The following is a 19,140-nucleotide window of genomic DNA, read 5'->3' as shown; positions in this document are numbered from 1 at the left end:
AATATTTATTCAATTCTTGAAGTTTCATAATTTTCTTGCTAAATTTAGTTCGTTGATTTCTCTTTTTATTTCCAACAAAAGAAGAATTGTTTGAAATAAAAAAACTTCTCATTCTCATTTCTTGTTATTTAAACATTAATTATGAAATATGCTTGATTTCTTTTTTCTTATCTCTCTTTTATAATAACTTGTACAAAAACCTTTTTTTCTTATTCTTTTATCAACTCTTCTATCTTCAAAACAAGAAATTATTGCAAAAAATCTGTTAAAAAATTAAATGTGTTTGTAAGGATGGTTGAATGGTTTAACATTGTCATTTTCAATTAAAATAATATATTATTCATTCTTCATTACTTGAAAAATGAAGTAAAATCAATCTTTGATTTTAAAATATTTAATTCTATTTAAATTAAACCCATAATAATTATTTATTCTTAAATAATTAGAAAAAAGGAAAAGAAAAAGAAAGAAATAGATCCTTCAGGTTCAAATAAAATGATGAGTGAGTAAAATCTTCTTCTGAAGAAAAAGGCCGTCCACACTTTGTTACGCATGGCCCTCTCTCTGATTTTTTTACTTCAATTATAATTTATTATTTTGAAGTATTATTCAGAATGTAGTTATTCCTTTATAGATGATGAAAATGAACTATTATTGATTAAACCAAAATATAAATTATTGTTTTTTCTTCCAAATAGATGACTTTTGAGTATATTTAATTGCAGTCTCCAATATTTCTTTATAAGAATCTCCACTTATTGCTGATGTTTCAAAGAACCCTGAAATTTTGCCTTTCTTTAACTCACTTTTCAAATCTTTTACCATACGAATCTTTTGTTTACCTATTTTATTCATCGTCACTTTATCATCTTTCAAATCCATTTTAGTAGCAACAATAATGATTGGTATGTCATCTGATATTGTCCTCACTTCCTTAATAGCTTCTACCACCCTATCAAATGATTTAGGAATATAAGGACAATAACAAACTACAATACAATCACTATTTCCTATTGCTCCTGATGCAAGTTTAGAATAGTCTGGTGATCCTGATGTGTCTACAATAGTAAGGTTGAAGATATTATTCCCCTCTACCATTTTCATAGTATAATGCTCTTGAATAGTTGGTTCATATTGACTCGTAAATCTTCCACTCGTCATAACACTTATCAATTGACTCTTTCCAATTCCTGGAGCTCCAGTGAATGTAATAACAATCTTCTTTTCAAGATTCAATTGTTCCATGAATGTTTTACTTTAAACATTTTAAGATCATACTTTTGAGATTTTAGGTGTGTGAAAGGAACTAAGCAAAATTAAGTTTAATAGATGAACTTTTTAATTAGTTGATTGTTTCTTAAAGCAACGTTCTGTCAAACTTTGTGAGAATGGTAAAAGTGAAAATCCATAGCACATGGACGCTCCTAACTGAAGAATGATAGACAATAAAATGAATAAAATATACCTGAATTTAAATACACAGAAGAAAGTAAATATTGTAGCAATTACACACACAAAGAATGAAATACAACGAAGAGGAGAACTAAATAGCTTTAAAAGTTGTTGTTTTGGTCCATAAAGGAAAAGCATTGAACTAAAAAGTAGAATAAGTCCCATAGAATAGAAAATACCAAAAACAGAGGGTGCTACAAGCAATGTTCCAAGAAGAGGGATACAAAGTATCAAAAACACACCACCAAACGTGAATGTACATAAAAATCCAAAGACTCTCTAGAATTAAATATTGTGGTTGTTTCATGTCATCAGTTAATAAGAGAAATACAAACCGCTCGAAGAGACAAATGAAAACAAATGCATGGTTTTTCTGAAGCAAATTCACTTGTTTGTTGTAAAGTTTCTGGATTAAGAAGTGTCTGTTCATCAATGAAATTCATCTTAAAAAGATGATTATTAGATAAGATTGAGAAAATAAAAATAACAGAAAGGACAACTTCTGTTAAGAGACTTGTTTTAAGAAGACATATCAAATTAATTAAAATGGAATGTGGTTGTAGGTGTTGTCTATGGGTGATTTTAGCTATCATCCTTCCACCATTAGCTGTTGGTTTATTAGGAGGATGTACTACACATTTTTGGATTAATATCATCCTCTGTTTAATTTGTTGGTTCCCAGCACAAGTACATGCAGTATGGTATGTGGCAAGCTTTTAAAAAAAGAAATAAATAAAATATATTTGTTGTGAAAATTATTAGATTTACTTATTTTGGTTGGGCAGCAGCTAGTGTTTTTGCCATCTGCTCTTGGACGGAAGCAATCATTTGTTTTCTGCTACTAACAATTTTTAAAATTTTTTCCTTTTCTCCTTCAATAAGCTTAATTTTTCTATCATAAAACTCCAAAGCAGCAGGTAATTTCTATTGGTTAATGGTTTAAGAATAATTTAATTCTTTTTTAATACTCAAAAACAAACTTTTGATACAAAATAATTAGCACCAATATCAATAATAACACGGTCATAACTGTCAATATCTCCTTTCATATAAAGTGAAGAATTCATTGGAACAAGCATTGGCTGACCTTTTACTTTTTCATTTGTCAAAGCATTAATAATACTTTTATTGTCTAAATAAGTTTGTTGAACTGAAAATAATTGTTCATAACTTGCTTGAAGGTTTTGTAATTCGTTTTGAAGAGTTTTATGTAAGCCAGCAAGATCTCTTGGAGAGAGAGATGTCAATGGAATTGGCTTTGGGGCTGACATATTTCTTCTTAATAAATGTTAATATTCATTTACAGTTTCTTTTTTTATTATTTGACTATAATAAACTTTATTATCAAATACTATATTTTTCAATTAAAGTTTAACTAATCTTTTAATAAAAACTTATTAATTTAGTATTAATAGAACGTTATATTCTATTATTCATTTTCATATAAATCTATTCATTATAATATTTGTTCAATCTTTATAGAATATTGCTATTGTTTGATACTTACTTTTATTGTTGTGTTTGTTGGTTTGTATGATGTAATTCTTATTTGTTTAATTTGGTTGGAATTCTGTTATTTGATTGGTTAATCTACGTTGTGTCACAATCATGTCATTAAACACAAGAATAAAACTAATAAACAAGAAGATAGAAGAGGTAGAATAGATAGAAAAAAAACAGAAAAAGTCTAAAAACATTAAAATAATCTAAAGAATTGAAACACGGAAAATCATAATGAAAAGACACACTAAGAATACAAAACTACACATGAAGTATAAAGAAGAGAAAGAAGAAATAGAAAGAAGCAAGAAGAATAGAAAGTTAAGAAAGAATAAAAACAAAATAACAAGAAATGAAGAGAAATAAAATTACCATTCACTTATTTTTATCTTTTTGTATTTTCTTCTTTTAAAACAAAAAACTAAAAAATTATGTTTTTGAAGTATTGTTTTGAATAATCTAATAAAAGGTATAAAAGTTCATAAATTATCAAAGACAAGAAGAATAAAGACACAATAAATCATTCAAGTTGAAACAAATTAAAATTGATTAAAAATTATTATAATGTTTTGTCTTTTATTTCCTTGAATATATCAACAATCATTCTTGCAGTAGGTCTTGATTCCATTTCATCTCTCCAACATTTCTTAGTTATATCATAGATTTTTTTTAGTTCATCACTTTTTGGAGCATTCCATCTAGGTCTTTCTTTACCTTGAAAAGCTGCTTTAATCATAGACTCAGTTGTAGTTTTAGGGAATGGATCAGTTCCTTTTGATTCAAAAACAAACCAGATTACTAGTCCAAGACTATAGATATCTGTTTTAGTAGATACCTCTTTACCAAAAACAATTTCTGGAGCAACCCAACAATCAACAGCTCTATTATGACTATAAGGTGGTTGGTCAATAATTGACATTCCAAAGTCACAAATCACAGCCCTTTGATTTCTAACTAAAATGTTTTTAGGTCTAATATCTAAATGAATATACCCTACTCGATGGATATAAGCTAATCCTTTTGATATGTCTGATAATAACACTGTTGACTCTTTTAATGTTAGTTGATTCTCAATAACATAAGCTTCTAAATCATAAGGAAACCAATCAAGAAATATTGCTTCTGGTGTTGGGGTGATTCCAAATATTGAAACAATGAATTCACAAGCACAATTATTAATACACTCAACTTCTTTAACAAAGTCATCTTCATGTTTAAATTTCTTTACTGCAACTTCTTGGTTCAAGAGTTTTCCTTTAAATACTTCACCTTGTGCACCTTTAGAAACAAATTTTAAATCCTTTTTGATTTGGTTCCATTGTCTTTCATTTAGTCGAAACATGGTTGGTTGTCTTGAATTTTATAGATTTTTATTATTCATTTGGTTCACAGAATGATTTACTTAAAAAGAAAAGAGAAAAAGTATTTTATTATAAATTATAATAAATTTATTATAATTATAAAACTTTAAAATAACAAAGAATAAAAAAGTTAAATCAAAATCTTGAAAAAATGAAAAGAATATGAACGCACCAGATTTAAATGAAATTTATGTTATGAAACCAAATGAACAAAAAATTTTGTGTGAAGAGAATGGTCATGTTTGTAAATTTACTTTGGTTAAAGAAGACCATACAGCTGGAAATATTCTTCGTGTTATGTTATTAAGAAATCCTCATGTATTATTTGCGGGATATAGACAACCTCATCCATTAAATTATGTTATTGAAATGACTATTAGAACAGATATGACAATAACTCCTAAACAAGCTTTAGAACAAGCAATGGATGATGTTATTCATGAAATAGAAATAATGCAAAATGAATTTGAAGCTGCATCAGTAGGAATTAATTCATATTAACATTTAATTGATTGTATAACTTTAAAGTATAAAAATATTATTTTATTTGTTTTATATGTAAATTAAAATAAATCTTATTTAATCATCTTTTCTTATTTTACTTTTAGGGAAATATGGATTACTTGGTTTTGGTGGAAGTTCAGGTGCAACTGCTTGATTTAATCTTGTAGTTTCTGATGGACTTTGTGACATTTCTTCTGTAACAATTATCTCTTGTGAATTAGGATTTATTATTTTTTGTTTTTCCATTTCAGCAATTTTATCATTTAAATGAACAATTTGTGTTGATTGATTATTTAATTCTTTCTTTAATGCATCAATTTCATCTTCTAATTAAAATTAATAATTTATTTATTTAGAAGAGACTTTTTATTTCTTATTAAAAAGAATAAAAATTAACAAACGTTGTTTAACATTTTGATATAATGTTTCTTCTAATACACGATGCATTTTTGTTGATAAGTCTTGTGATACATTTTGTGGTAATCCATCAACTGAATATCCTCTCCATAAATAATTCATAAAACTTGCTCTTTTAGTTTGTTCCTGTTTTTCTTTTTCTAATTGTTCATTACTTTTTACAGTTCCAAAATATAAAATATAATTTTTAACTGTTTCACTCTTCCATACATTTAATTGTTCTGATAATTTACTAACTTGTTCTTTTAATGTTTTATTTTCTTCAACAACAATTCGTTTTTCCATTTGTAATTCTCCAATTTTAGCACCAAGTACTTCTAACTCTTTAAGTCCTTCAAAATCCTTTTGTTGTTTTTCTTGTTTAATAATTATTGTCTTTTCTTTTTGTTGCTCACTTTCAAGATCTTTTTGTAATTGTTCAATCTGAGACTTATCACTTTCCAAGATTGCTTCAAGTTCTTGAATACGTTTCTCTTGAGAAGATATTAATGCCTCAAACTTCTTCTTATTTTCATTTGCTTTCGTTGACGCATTCTCTGCTTCTAATGCTCTTACTTTCCATGTTTCTTTAGCTCTCGCTTCTTCTTCTCTTCCTACTCTTTCTTTTAATTCTTTTTCTTCTGCTGCTCGAGCTGCTTTTCTGTTTTCTTCAATCCGTTCTTCAGCTTCAAGTGCTCGTTTAGTTGCTTTTTCAGCTTCAGCTCGTAACTGTTCAATATCACGAGACATAACTTCTGCAAGTCTTTTCTTAACTTGACTAACTTCTGCTTCACATTGTGCAACCTCAACTTTTTTATCACTTTCAATAACTGCAACTTGTTTTTGTAACTTTTCACATTGTATAGACTTCTCTGATAATTGTGAATCAAGTTCTTTACATTTAGTTGAAACATCTCGTAATTTAGCTTCACTTTCCTCATGCATTCCACGAATATAATCATTCTCTGATTTTAACGAATCTATCTGTAATCTTAATGCATTTCTTTCTTTTCTGAGATCTTCTAATTGTTGTTTCATAACAGTCCTTTCTTTTTTTAAATGAGCAACTTCATCAAATCTTTTCTTAGAAGGTGTATTATTTGTTCCATTTTCTTTTTGTTTAGGTTGAACAGGTGTAATATTTTGTTGGTGTTGTTGACCTTCATTCGGAGTAGTGGTTGTTTCTGTCTCTTCAGGACTCGGTTGTGGAGTTGGTTTTTGCTCTCCTTCACTCATTTTTTGTTTTTTAAATCTGAAAAGTTTAAAGTTCTTTCTGGTTTCCGAGTTTCTTTATATTAATTGTTGTATATCTCCTAAAACTGAATGAAAAGCAAAATAAGACAAAGAACCTTTAAAAACAAAAAGATAAAAAATGGAAAAATTGAAAAAAGAAGTTAATGGTTTGAATCAAAAAACAAAAAAATGTTTCAATAAAAATCCTACCAAAAAGAGAAAAAAAGAAAAAGGGTTTTGATATTTATGACAAATAACTAATAAAGAATAATAAATTTTGTTTTTAGAAACTAAAAAATATAAGTATGCAAAACAACGATAAAACTACTGAGTCGAAGATAATTGAGATTAATGTCAACAAATCTATGGACGAGGAGAATAGACAAGACAACGAAAGACATTCTATTGTTCAAAAGGCTATAGAAGAAATTGACTTAAATACACCAACACAACAGGTAGAAGAAGAAATTAAAGAAGAGGAACAACAAAAACAAGGAAATGAAATTCCACTAGAACCAATTGAACATGGTTTAAATGAAGATTCTTACATCAATTTTTCACCATTTTGGAAAAAGAAAGATGGGACAAAAATACCTGAAGGTACTAAGGCTGTTCTTAAATTAAATTTCTTGAATGAAGTAACAGAATATCTTAAAGTTAATGAACCAAAAAAATCAATTTTACCACGGTTGCCACTAACTAGAAGACCAAGGAATAAAATATTATATGGATCGACGTTAGGAAGTATTAGTGAAATACCAAAGATTAATAAAAATAAAAAAGAAAAAAAGCCAAGAAAAGATTGTATTTGTGGACTTGATACTTTAAAAGAAGAGACAAGAATTAAAATTTTAATGTTGTTAAAAAATATCACTAAATGTAATGATCATCAATTAGCTCAAATCATTGATTTTTCTAATCGTCTTGTTAGTGTTAATAATGGGATTATTACTAATGACCATTTATTAACACAAGAAGATCATCAGATAGATACAGTAGATTTAGAACAACAAATGCCTCCAATGATTGAAACACATCCTGATATTCATAATGAATCTCAAAAAGACAAAGCTGATCAAATTTCACATCCACTCAATTAATTTTTTTGTTCACTGAATATTTAATGTTTTATTGTTTAAAACTTAATAACTATTTTTTTTTAATTTTATATTTCCTCTTTTTGTTTTATTTCATCATAAAAAACAACTTCATCCATTTTTGACTGTTCATTTATTTTCTCGTTTTTACATTGATCTTTTATATTATTACATTGATTTATTTCTTCTTTTGTATTAATTGTTACTATTTGAGTTTCTTCTTTAGGCTTTTGTATAGATGAAGTTAAACAAGGTTGTGAATGTTGTTCCGTGTGTTGAATTAATTCATTTGTTTGTTGAACTGAATCCATGTCTATATGAATTACTATTGATTTATTTTGATTTATAAGTTGTTCCCATAATTTTCTTCGTTCAAAGAATACATCAGGTAAGCAAATAATTCTTTTTAATAAAGAGTGTTCTGGGTCATATTTTTTTAGATGAGTGTAATGTAATGCGTTGTAACTCATTTTAAATAAATATTTAATGTACTGCCATCTAAATGACGTGACACTTACATCATTTGAAAGATCACATGGGTCTTCAATTGATAAATTAGAAATCTTAGAATCCCAATTTCTTTCACTTCTATTAAACTTTCCTTCAAATACACTTAAACCTTCTATATCACTTCTAAAATCAATTCCATAATATTTTAAGAATCCCTTTAATAATTCTCCATAGTCATGTGTTGTAATAATATTATTATTAATATAACAATACACCATTACAAATACTGAATATGTTCCAAGACCTCCATTAGCTGGTTGATGGAAATCATAACAACAAAGTATTGATTTAATAAGAAGTACTAATTTTCTAATTCTGTCATCCTTTTTTATAACTTCTTCAATAAAATTTACTGTTTTTGTTCCACTAGTATTATTATGTGATATGTCTAATACAATTAATGTTTTTTTATCTGTAAGTTTTAAAACTGGAATTGATGCTTTAAAATTTCTTTTTTGGTCTTCAAGGACATAAGATGAAAGAATAGATGAAACTGAATTTAATACTTTTCTTGTGTTATATTCATTTGTTAGAACTGAAAAATCTATATCACTTGTTGGTAAAAACAATTTTGATTGTGTTGACCCAAATGCCATTACATTGTAACCCTCTTTTTCAAGTATTTTTGAGTATTTTGTTAAAAGTTCTTCTCTTATTTTATATTCATTTTTATTTGGTTCAATAAATTTAATAAATAATTGGACTTCTTGATTTAGATCTAATTCTCCTTCAAAGGATTTTAGCCATTGAGGAACGTTCATTAAAGAATTATTGGATGAAAATGTCTTTAGTTTTTTACATATTTATTTTTCGTTTATAAAACAAAATTAAAACTTAAAAGAAAAACTTAAAACAAAGAATAAATCTCTTAGAATGATTGCGTTATATCTCATCATATTCGTAGGTGTTCATGCTCAATTTCCTCATATAAAATATAATATTGAATGGGAGAATCGATGTTATAAGGTTTGTTTTTTTTTAAATTACCTATTTGATTAATCAACATAAACAAAAGATAAGTTCTGTAAAGTTCTGTAAGAAAAAAAGTATTAACATATTCGTAGCTCCCACCTGGAGTATTATATAATGTTACGATGAATGGTAAAAAGTTTGTTTTTTGTAATTGATATTAAATATTGTATTAACAGAAATGAAAAGGTTTATAACATAGATATCAATGTAGTATCCCTGAACCTAAAAATCAAACTATGTCAAATGAAGAACAATTAATAAAACTAGAAAGTGAGTTAACAAATTGTTATTCATATAATAATGGGTATTATGTGTATGTTCTTTGTCCAGGAAAAAATGTTACACAAACTAGAGTATTGAATGGATTTACTTTAGAACGGAATATCCTTGGACAAAGAGTTGATTTTATCAACTTTGATAATAATTCAATTCAAGAAGGATATGTTGATGGAAATTATTGTTTAGGAAAAAAAGGAAATAGAAAAACTGTTGTTGAATATAACTGTTTAATAGAGAATGTTACAGCACCAATGGTAATAAGTATAAGCGAAGTGGATTGTATATATTATATTAAATGGCAAATTCCAGCGTTATGTAAACATCAAGTATTTGTTGATTGGAATTTACCAAATTCTATTAGGTGTTGTGCTGATGTTATTCAAGAAAGTGAGACAATTAGAAAAGAAATACAGGAAAATGATGTACAAAAAAATACTGAAGTAATGAATAAAGAGATAAAACAGTTAATAAAATAAAAAGTTAAACAATTAAATAATTAAAGGTTCTTTTTAATTAAATTGATTTTTTTTCATTTAGACGAAGAGTAGATAAAAGATGAAATAAAGAAGGATTAGGAGAATTTTCAATCAGAGACAAAAAGTCATTACACAAATCTTCAATATTTGCTTTATCTTTATTGGGAAGTAATTGACGTTGCACTACTACCCTTCGTTTAAATTCACATTGTTCACATTCACAATCATCATCATGACCTTCGTCATCATCATCTCCTTCTCGGTATAAAGGATTCATATATTTTAATTCTCTTGTTTGTTCAATTAATCTTTCTTGTTTTTCTAAGTGGTGAAGTTTTTTCAATTCATCGCCATAGAAATAAAGTGATTGAAGAAGATGAAGAATTGAACTTTTAAAATAAGAGAGTTGAGAAGGATGGATGTTATTTAATTGTGAAATGTTAAAGTAATATTCAATAGAATTTATAGTCATTGTAAAGAAATAAGATAAATTTTCATAGAAGTATAATACAAGGAACATTCCAATACAAATATATTGATTGTCAATTGAATAGAATTGGTTTGAATTGAAATAAAGATATTCAATCAAATAGTAAAAACAAAACACATTAATTGATTCTATTAATGTATATTTAACTGATTTATCAAAGTTATTATTTATATTAAAGATTATATAACTTTTAATTTCTTCTTTTGAACAATGTTCAATAAATTGTTTTCCAATCAGTAATGTTTTTTGTTCTTCAATCCCACAAAATGAAATTGCCATATAATCATTTACATAAATATTTTTTAAAGAGATATGATATTCTTTACATGTCTCTTCAATCATTGATTTAATCTCTTCATTTTCTAGTTGTTGATTAGATTGTTGTGGAAGGACAATATGAATTAAAATGATATTTGTAATAAAGTAATAACAACAGTTGATTATTGTTAATAAAATATACATTCCATGGAAAGAAAAATAATATAATATAAATAAAATACAAATATTGGTAATGATATTTAAACTAAATTTCCCAAAGTAACTTGCAATTTGAGTTACCATTGGTTCTTTGTAGTTGTTAACATACTTGACTAATACTCTTGTAAACAAAACAGGAAGTCCAATAACAAAATTAATAAAAGACATCACTACAATAAAAACGTGATTAGTTAATAAATCATTTCCAAATTTTACTTTTTTAAAAATAAACCCAACAAATGGGGTTATAATCACACCAAATGTAATAATGAGATAATAAATCTGAATCCAAAATTCACTGCGTAAAATTCTTTCTTTATTTTCAGTCATTCTTTTTATTTCTTTTTCTTTCATAAATAATGTACTTTCCTTTTGTATTTGAAGATTTTTATACCACTTAAACCCAAAAATTGTTTTAATTATTTGACAAAAACACCCTCCAATTCCTATTGAATAAATATAATTATTTATTTCATTACTGAAAATTTACCAAACCAATGATATAAATGATGATGTCACAAAGCTTTATCTCCATTATTTGATTTTTTTTTTAGTACTATCCTTTTTTATTCTTTCAAAAAATAATTCCTTTTGATTTTTACATCAACTTTTTATATTCATTTCTACTCTAATGAATGGTTTATTTTCTTGCAAACTATTGCTTCAATAGGTTCAATAAAACATGAATAATAAAGAAAAGAAGAATTTAAAGAGATAAAGAAAAGAAACATTCAAAAGAAGAAATAAAGAAATAGGATAAAATGATATAAAAAATAAGCAATTAATTAAGTATTAATAGAACTAGCTTCTGTTCTTCCTGGCTCAGGGGAGACTAATCTCAATGAGTCTTCTTCTTCAAGCAGCTCTACTGAGTATATTTGGTTGTGATCTCCGCAGTATTCCATAACATTAATCATGTTTTTTATGACAAGGTTTTTTACTTCTTTCTCGATGTCAATATCAATTTTTAATTCTTTAATTAATTTATTACTTTCTTTATTTATTAATCCATTTATTGAAATTATTACTGGTATTGTTTTGACTTATTTTAACTTTTCTATTTTTATTAGAATATTCTTTAATTCCTTATACTTATTTATTTTCTTCCAATAGGCTCCATTAATATTGTGATCAGCCACAATAGTCATATCAAATAATAAACAAGTTTTATTCTTTTTATCTAATACATATATGTCTGGTATTTTGTGATATTATCATTCACTTTTAGGCATTATTTGTTTGTTCCATATCATAGTGATGTCTTTATATTTGAACATTGTTTCATATGAAGTATTTTTTATATTGTTTATTTCCAGTGTATTTTCTTATTAATCCCTCCCATATTGAAATGTCAATATTGTCATGTTTTTCCATTTGTGATTTATTATGATAAATACAAGATAGTAAGATGTGTTCTACTGTAGCTATCTTGTCTTTACATAGTGGGCAGTATTTTAATCTTTCATTTTTCATTATTTTTGCTTTCTTATACCCACAAAATATTGCTCCATCTTGCATTTTAGTTAATTGGAGAAATGCATTTTTCTTAATATTGATGGACTTCCATGGTTTCACTGTAATAGTTTTATCTACTCCTTTTGACTCGAACCATCTTCTAAAGTGTCCACTTATTTGATGACACTTCTATATTTTGATGTATTTATCATTAATTTCTTTATTTCTACTACTACTTCTTTTTCTTTTTGCTTTTCTATCCCTTCATTTATTATTTCTTCTATTTTTGTTTCATTTATTTTATGACTTAATGTTTTTAATTCTATTCAATATTCCATTCTTACTGTACCATCTATCTATTATGTTATTTCTTATTTCACTTTCTCTGGTACAATAACACTTTACTGTTCTAATTAATTCAATAACATATTCGTCCATTATGTTTATTAATCCTTCACCCATTTCTTCTATAATTACATATAGACAGTTTTTGGAGTTTCACCAACGTATTTTGCCTTTCTTAAATATTTTCTTATTTCCAAATCAATTTTGTCTAAGTTACTTTCAAATTTACAACTGATGCTGAATATCTGAAGATATTGATTACTTCCATGTTTATTCTAGTAATATATATTCTATTACTACTTTCATCAGTGTTTATTTCTTCCATCTTCTGATTCATTTTTTCTTTGATGGTTTTACAATTGAAGGTGTCATCAATTTCGTCGGACTGCCATATTCCTAAATATTTATACAAGTCCTCACCTTCAACTACGGGGATGTTTTGCATTCCATCTGGTATTTTCTTAATGTTTTTTTAATACCATTCATGATTTTTTCTCATTCATTTCCATCAATATGTAACTTATTATTTCTTTAATTTCATTGTGGATTATTCCCATTTCTTCACTACTTTGTGTCACTATTCTCAAATCATCAATATATAATGTGTGATTTGTTTTTGGGAATTTCTCTTCGATGAATTGAGAAATTACATTCATCTGTATGATGAAGAGTAGATTTGATAAGGAATCACTTGTAAAATTCCTCTATTTAATTTAATATATCCTAGATATTCATTATATTTATAACCGATGAATATCTTCCATCTAGTCATTATACTTTCAATTATGTCAATGATGACACACTCATAATTAAAATATTTTAATGTTTCAATTACCCATTCGTGGTTTACTGTGTCATATGTTTTCTTAATGTCATAATATGACTTAACATATTTTGGGTATTTCTCTTCTTTCTGCTGCTTCATCATATAACTATTAATTATTCCTTCTTTAGCAGCTAAAGATTGTAACTTACATCCCAGTTGATTTTTACTAATTTTAAATGATTCACAATTCATGTTAAGTCTCATGTGAATCTTTTCTTTTAATATGGAGGTAAATACTTTCATAATTACATTTGTACAACTGATATGACGATAATTAGTGACGTCGTTCCTATCACTTTGTGGATTAATAAAGTTCTTCCACTTACCATGTCTAATTTGATGTTTTCGTAGAAGTTCAACCATTCATTGAAGATGTTGAGAATGATTTCTCTTGATGATGACATCCTTTTCCAATAATACAAATATATAATGTCTATTCCTGGTGCTTTCCAATTATTTATTTTCATTATACTTAAATTTAATTCATTTAATGTTATTATGACACTATCATAATTTCTATATCTTTCATTCCACAAGGTGATTTGTTTTATTTTCCATTTCTCTTTATTTAATATCACCTGTGTTTCATATAACGATTTCAAATATTCTAAAGTAATATCGTTATTTGGGTATATTTCATTTTTTATTTCTTCATTATTTTAATTTTCTTGTTAGAATCAAACATGATTTTATTTGTATTGATTCTGACCCTTTCTTCCTTATTAAATTTAATTCTTTCTTTGATCATTCTCATCATATATTTTAGGTATTTTATTCTTTCTAGTGCTTTGACTTTTATTCCTTCTTCATCATTTTCTTTTAATTTCATGATGCACTTTATTCTGTACCATTTCCTTCCCTTGACCAAATCTTCTAGTCTATTTATTTTCTTTAGGATTTCTTTTATTTCATCAAATTTATCTCCTATTATTTTATTTTGGAGATAGAGGTGCATAACCATTGAAATAATCTTCATATCATCTTGCAGTTCCTGCATTCTGCTTCCTGACCATATCCATCTATTATTAATTTCCATTATTAATCGGTCAGCTTCTTTTCTTTGAAAGTAGTAATTAATGTTTGAACATTTTTCTACTTTCATTTCTTTTATTTTATTGATGAGAGTGTTAAGGTATTCTTCATCAATTTCTGTAGAGTTATTTTTTATTATGATTTTTTATTATTGAATTACACTCTACTCTTCCTTCTATTATATCATTTACTTTCACTTTAATGTACCGTTTAGTGCTTTCTTTTATTTTATGTGATATTTTAATATATTTAATATATTCTTTTTCATTATTTACATTGATATTTATCATTTTTATTATACTTTCAATTTGTTCCCATCTTAATTTCTTATATAATTTCTTATTTAACCAATTAATTACAAAACAATACAACACTTCAATTAAAATTCGATTTCTTTATTTTGTTGTATTTCTTGTCTGATTATCATCTCTTGTTTTTGACAATCAATGCTTTGCTTTTCTCTTCGATTTCCACTACTGTCTTTTTCATAGGAGTAGTTTCGTTCATCTCCATTGTTCCTGATGATGTTTTCCTCAGTACTGGTTGTGTATTTATCACAAGTGTCATCGTTTTCTTCTTCTCTAGTTCCTTCTGTGAGATAAAATTTTCAATATCATCTTGTTGTTTTGATATTATTTGTTTTTGTGTTTCATTTTCTTTTTGTGTGTTGTCTAATTCTTCTCTTGTTATTTCTGCAATTTATTGGTTTTTAATTGCAATTTATTGGTTTTTAATTGCAATTTCTTGATATTCAGAGATTTGTTTTTCTTTATCTCTTATTTCTTTCTTTAATTCTTTAGTATTTTCCTCTATCATTTCAATTTTCTTCTCTAATGTGTTTGCATTTTGTTCTAGCGTTTTGTTTCTCTTTTTCAACTTTTCAATTTCTTCTTTCATTTCTTCTTTTTCTTTTTCCATCTTCTTTTTATTAGCTTGGATACTTCGGATTTTTTCTTCTTTATTATTTACTTCTGTGATTTTCTTTCCTTCTATCTCGTTTATTTTTCCTTGTAGTTTTAAGTTTTCTTCTTCTAATTTTTCATTTTCTTTCTTCATTTCTTCATAATTCGTTTGAATCTTTTTAATTTGTGTTTTCATTTCTGTAGTTTCTTCTTCAAATTCTTTCCTAATTATTTCTTTTGCTTTTCTCATCATTTCTTCTGAGATAGCTTGTTCTTCTTCCATTCTTTTCATACTTAATTCTTTAAGTTTTCCTTGTAATTCAGTAATTTGATTTTTCAGAGCAATTATTTCTTCTTTTTCTTTTTCTTCTTCTATCTTTTCTTCTTTATTTTCTATTTCTTCTTGTACTTTCTTTATACTTTCTGTTTCATTTATTATTCTTGCAATTTTACATCTATCATTCATTTCTTTAATTTGGTTTTTGTTTTTAATTTCTGCTTCTATAGCCTTAATGTCTTTTTCCTCCCAATCTTTTGTTTTTTCTTTAAACTCTTCTTTCGTCTTTTCAATTATTTTTTTCTTTTTAATTGAATATACTTCTTGAAGAATATCATACCATTTTTTCTTCTTACCTTCATATTTTTTAAGTATTTCTTCGTATTCTCCTTCATTCAATTCACTTGTTATTTTTTTATTCTTTCTTGTATCTCATTTATTGTTATTCATTTGTATTTGTTATTTGTATAATCTTTATTATTCTTGTATTTACCCTGTTTTTTATTTGTTTTTCTTTGTGTCTTTCGTCTTCTAATCAAATTTCCTTGGTGTATCATTTACCTTTATTATTATAATTGTTATGCCATTTATTGCTATTGACATTCATTTTTTTATTGTATGACATTTGATTTCTATGTCTTGTTTGCTTTTCTTTACAAGACTCTAAGGTTTTACACAATAGCCATGGCATTAAAATTTGTTGTATTTCCTGCATTGGAAAAGGATCTCTAATAAAATAAGAATAAAATAAGATAAAATCAATGATATTGTTATTATATTATTATGTTATTTTAGTTTTGATTTTATATTTATTATTTTATTTTTATCTTTTATAATCATCATTCATTTCTTCTTTTTGTTATTTCCTCTTTTCTAAACATCACTCATTTATTCTATTTCTTTCCATTTCATTCTATTTTCTTTATTCTTGTTGTTATTTTATTTAGTTCTTCTTTTATCATTTATCATTTCTTGTTTATTCATGTTTGTTGTATATTTTATTATTCTTTATTTTATGTTGTTTATTCTTATTTATCTTTCTTATTATGTTTTGTTTATTATTGTTTAAATAGAAAATAAAATAATAAAGAAATAAGAAATAATAACATAAATATGTTGATGTATTTTATCATTTCTTTATTTGTTTATTAGTTTTATTTCTATTATCTTATTCATTTGATTCATAATGATTTAATTCAATGAAATGATACAAATAAATTGTTTATTTATTTCATCTTATTTCTATTTCATTCTTATTTCTTTTATTATTTATTAAAAACACAATCATTGAGTGTGAATATTTCATTAAATGAAATAAAATAAATCAACATTGAATTATGTCAATTTTTAATTTATCATTTGATTCTTTGGCAGATGAACGAAATGTTCATATTCTTCATTGATTTGTTTTTATTCTTTTTTAGTTGATTTTCAATTAATTCAAGACTGAATCATTTCAATTACTATGATTCGTTTTGGTGTGAAATAATATTTTCCACAAAGTGCTTTTGATATTCCTTTATAATCAAATGAATCTTGATAACAATGTGATGCTGTTTTATAATTTTCTTTACAAACAAGAATATCACCTCCAAATTCAAACAAACATTTATGTGATTGATTATATAAACAAAATGCATGTTGTGGTTCTTTAATATCAAATTTCATCATTCCTTTCATTCTTCCATTTGATTTTAAGGAAAATACAAATGACTTTGAATCATTTATCCAACCAACTTTATCTATTTTAGAATTAACATATCCTCCAAATTTATTTCCTTCTTCGTCTTCAATAATAATTATTATATGTTCTTTATTCATTATTCTTTGATCAAATACTGATGTATTAACTTTCCAATCATCTTTATCTGAATCAAATAGTATATTTCCTACTTTTCTATTTGTCCATTCTTCGAGTTGTAACATTTCTTCAATTGTGTTCATTCCTTTCATTATTCTCAATCTTTTTTCTTGCTCTTGTTTCTTTCTTTCTTCTTTTTTTCTTCTCTCTTCTTCTTCTCTCTTTTTCCTTTCTAAATAATCACTGTAATATGTTTGCCATTCTTCTTTCTTCTTATTAAATTCTGAGGTGATTGTATCTTTTTCTTCTGTTTCTCTGAATATTTTGTCTTTCATTTTCATTTCTTCAGTTGAAATGATTTTATCTATCAATTCATTCCGTGTTTTACTTAGTGTTTCTTCATCTATTTTACATTCTTCTATGATTCTTGACATTTGTTTCTTCATTATTTCTATTTGGTTGATTGTTTCATGACTTTTCTCTATCACCACTTTTCTTCTTCTTTCTGTTTCATCAATCCTATCAAATATTCCTTCTCCTCTTTTAATAGCTTCTGAATATGTTTCATTTGGTTTTATTCTAAATACTTCATTTTTAATACTTCCTATATAATATTGATAATTCTTAGTAGTATCATCAATTGATTGTTGAATGTTTGGAAGTGTTTCTACTACTTCTTTAATCAATTGGTTGTTCTTGTTTATTAACTCTTCCATTTAATTTAATTTGATGTTTATAAGTTCAAAATATGGATGTTTAAATAGTTAAATAACGTTATTAACAAATAAAATTAACTATTATTTTTAACATCATTCTATTTTAAATAAATGTTATTTTTATTTTACAATAACAATAAATATATAATAATATTAATAATATAATAATAATAAAATTATAATATTGTTATTTTCTATAATTAGTTTATTTTATTTTTAGTATTTTTTTTTAATAACAAAAAAAATTGAAAAGAAGAAAATTCAATTTTGTTTTATTTTTATTATTTCATCGTTTGTGATTTGATTTTTCATGTTTTATCAACAATTAATTTTAATCAAATTAAATTAATAAAGATAATAAATGATAAATAAAAAATAAGATAATAAAATAAGAATAAGAAATAAAAGAGAAAAGAAATGATATAATTATTATAAATACACAAGGAATAAAATAATCGAATAAAAAATCAAAACAAATAAACAATTACATTAAATAACATAATAGAAGAAATAATTAATGTTTAAATAACAAAATATTTAATATGAGAAATAATCAATATTGTAAATACTTCTCTTTTTGTTTATTGAAGATAAAATAAAAAATAGTTTAATCATATTTTCATTCTTTCATCTTAATTATTTAACTACATTATCAATCATTCATGCAAATTAATAATCCATGAATGAAAATATAATCGTTGTGACTAAATAAAAATAAATAAATGTTTAATGGAAATTAAAATTTATAATAATAAATATATTTCAAAAGTGTGGTAAAATTATTTATTCATTTTTTTTAAATTCAATCATAACATTACAAATTTATTTATTTTTAATGATGTTTGAATTTCAAACCAATACTAAAAACCAACTGTCATGTTAAATTATCGATAAATTTATTCGTTTATTTTTAAATATTTTCGTATTCATTTTATTTCAAAAATATATTTTAATGTAAAATTAAATAAAATAATATTAATAGAAAATTATCTTATAATAAAGATAATGATTATGTAACAATCGATAAAATATTTTATTT

At 25.1% G+C, this 19,140-nt stretch overlaps 9 protein-coding genes across 9 annotated transcripts, besides 1 other annotated feature; 3 read left to right on the top strand and 6 right to left on the bottom strand.

Annotated features, from left to right (window-relative positions):
- Positions 1-675: 675 nt before the first annotated feature.
- EHI_087390 (Rho family GTPase) lies at positions 676-1,245 on the bottom strand (the record flags this gene model as incomplete). The annotated part of the gene is made up of 1 exon (XM_643598.1): positions 676-1,245. The coding sequence occupies one exon, from the start codon at positions 1,243-1,245 to the stop codon at positions 676-678; it is 570 nt and encodes a 189-aa protein (XP_648690.1).
- Positions 1,246-2,220: 975 nt separating this feature from the next.
- Positions 2,221-2,723, bottom strand: EHI_087380 (prefoldin, alpha subunit; the record flags this gene model as incomplete). The annotated part of the gene is made up of 2 exons (XM_643600.1): positions 2,221-2,376; positions 2,433-2,723. 2 exons carry the CDS (start codon positions 2,721-2,723, stop codon positions 2,221-2,223), a joined length of 447 nt encoding a protein of 148 aa, XP_648692.1.
- A 788-nt stretch (positions 2,724-3,511) lies between these two features.
- EHI_087370 (protein kinase domain containing protein) lies at positions 3,512-4,294 on the bottom strand (the record flags this gene model as incomplete). Its single annotated transcript, XM_646279.1, has 1 exon — positions 3,512-4,294. The coding sequence occupies one exon, from the start codon at positions 4,292-4,294 to the stop codon at positions 3,512-3,514; it is 783 nt and encodes a 260-aa protein (XP_651371.1).
- A 181-nt stretch (positions 4,295-4,475) lies between these two features.
- On the top strand, positions 4,476-4,814 carry EHI_087360 (RNA polymerases II subunit, putative; the record flags this gene model as incomplete). Its single annotated transcript, XM_646280.1, has 1 exon — positions 4,476-4,814. The coding sequence occupies one exon, from the start codon at positions 4,476-4,478 to the stop codon at positions 4,812-4,814; it is 339 nt and encodes a 112-aa protein (XP_651372.1).
- A 78-nt stretch (positions 4,815-4,892) lies between these two features.
- Positions 4,893-6,449, bottom strand: EHI_087350 (uncharacterized protein; the record flags this gene model as incomplete). The annotated part of the gene is made up of 2 exons (XM_643603.1): positions 4,893-5,143; positions 5,219-6,449. The coding sequence occupies 2 exons, from the start codon at positions 6,447-6,449 to the stop codon at positions 4,893-4,895; spliced, it is 1,482 nt and encodes a 493-aa protein (XP_648695.1).
- A 302-nt stretch (positions 6,450-6,751) lies between these two features.
- Positions 6,752-7,546, top strand: EHI_087340 (uncharacterized protein; the record flags this gene model as incomplete). Its single annotated transcript, XM_643604.1, has 1 exon — positions 6,752-7,546. One exon carries the CDS (start codon positions 6,752-6,754, stop codon positions 7,544-7,546), a length of 795 nt encoding a protein of 264 aa, XP_648696.1.
- Positions 7,547-7,611: 65 nt separating this feature from the next.
- On the bottom strand, positions 7,612-8,814 carry EHI_087330 (topoisomerase, putative; the record flags this gene model as incomplete). Its single annotated transcript, XM_643605.1, has 1 exon — positions 7,612-8,814. One exon carries the CDS (start codon positions 8,812-8,814, stop codon positions 7,612-7,614), a length of 1,203 nt encoding a protein of 400 aa, XP_648697.1.
- A 333-nt stretch (positions 8,815-9,147) lies between these two features.
- Positions 9,148-9,780, top strand: EHI_087320 (uncharacterized protein; the record flags this gene model as incomplete). The annotated part of the gene is made up of 2 exons (XM_643606.2): positions 9,148-9,161; positions 9,225-9,780. 2 exons carry the CDS (start codon positions 9,148-9,150, stop codon positions 9,778-9,780), a joined length of 570 nt encoding a protein of 189 aa, XP_648698.2.
- A 35-nt stretch (positions 9,781-9,815) lies between these two features.
- Positions 9,816-11,077, bottom strand: EHI_087310 (uncharacterized protein; the record flags this gene model as incomplete). The annotated part of the gene is made up of 1 exon (XM_001913512.1): positions 9,816-11,077. One exon carries the CDS (start codon positions 11,075-11,077, stop codon positions 9,818-9,820), a length of 1,260 nt encoding a protein of 419 aa, XP_001913547.1. The 3' UTR covers positions 9,816-9,817.
- Positions 11,078-11,522: 445 nt separating this feature from the next.
- Positions 11,523-16,312: a repeat region.
- Between the last annotated feature and the right edge of the window lie 2,828 nt (positions 16,313-19,140).

The sequence above is a fragment of the Entamoeba histolytica genome, genomic scaffold (assembly GCF_000208925.1).
Source record: "Entamoeba histolytica HM-1:IMSS scf_1104750517641 genomic scaffold, whole genome shotgun sequence".
NCBI lineage: Eukaryota > Evosea > Mastigamoebida > Endamoebidae > Entamoeba > Entamoeba histolytica.
The sequence above is the reverse complement of the archived record's forward strand: the minus strand, read 5'-3'. Positions and strand labels throughout refer to the sequence as shown.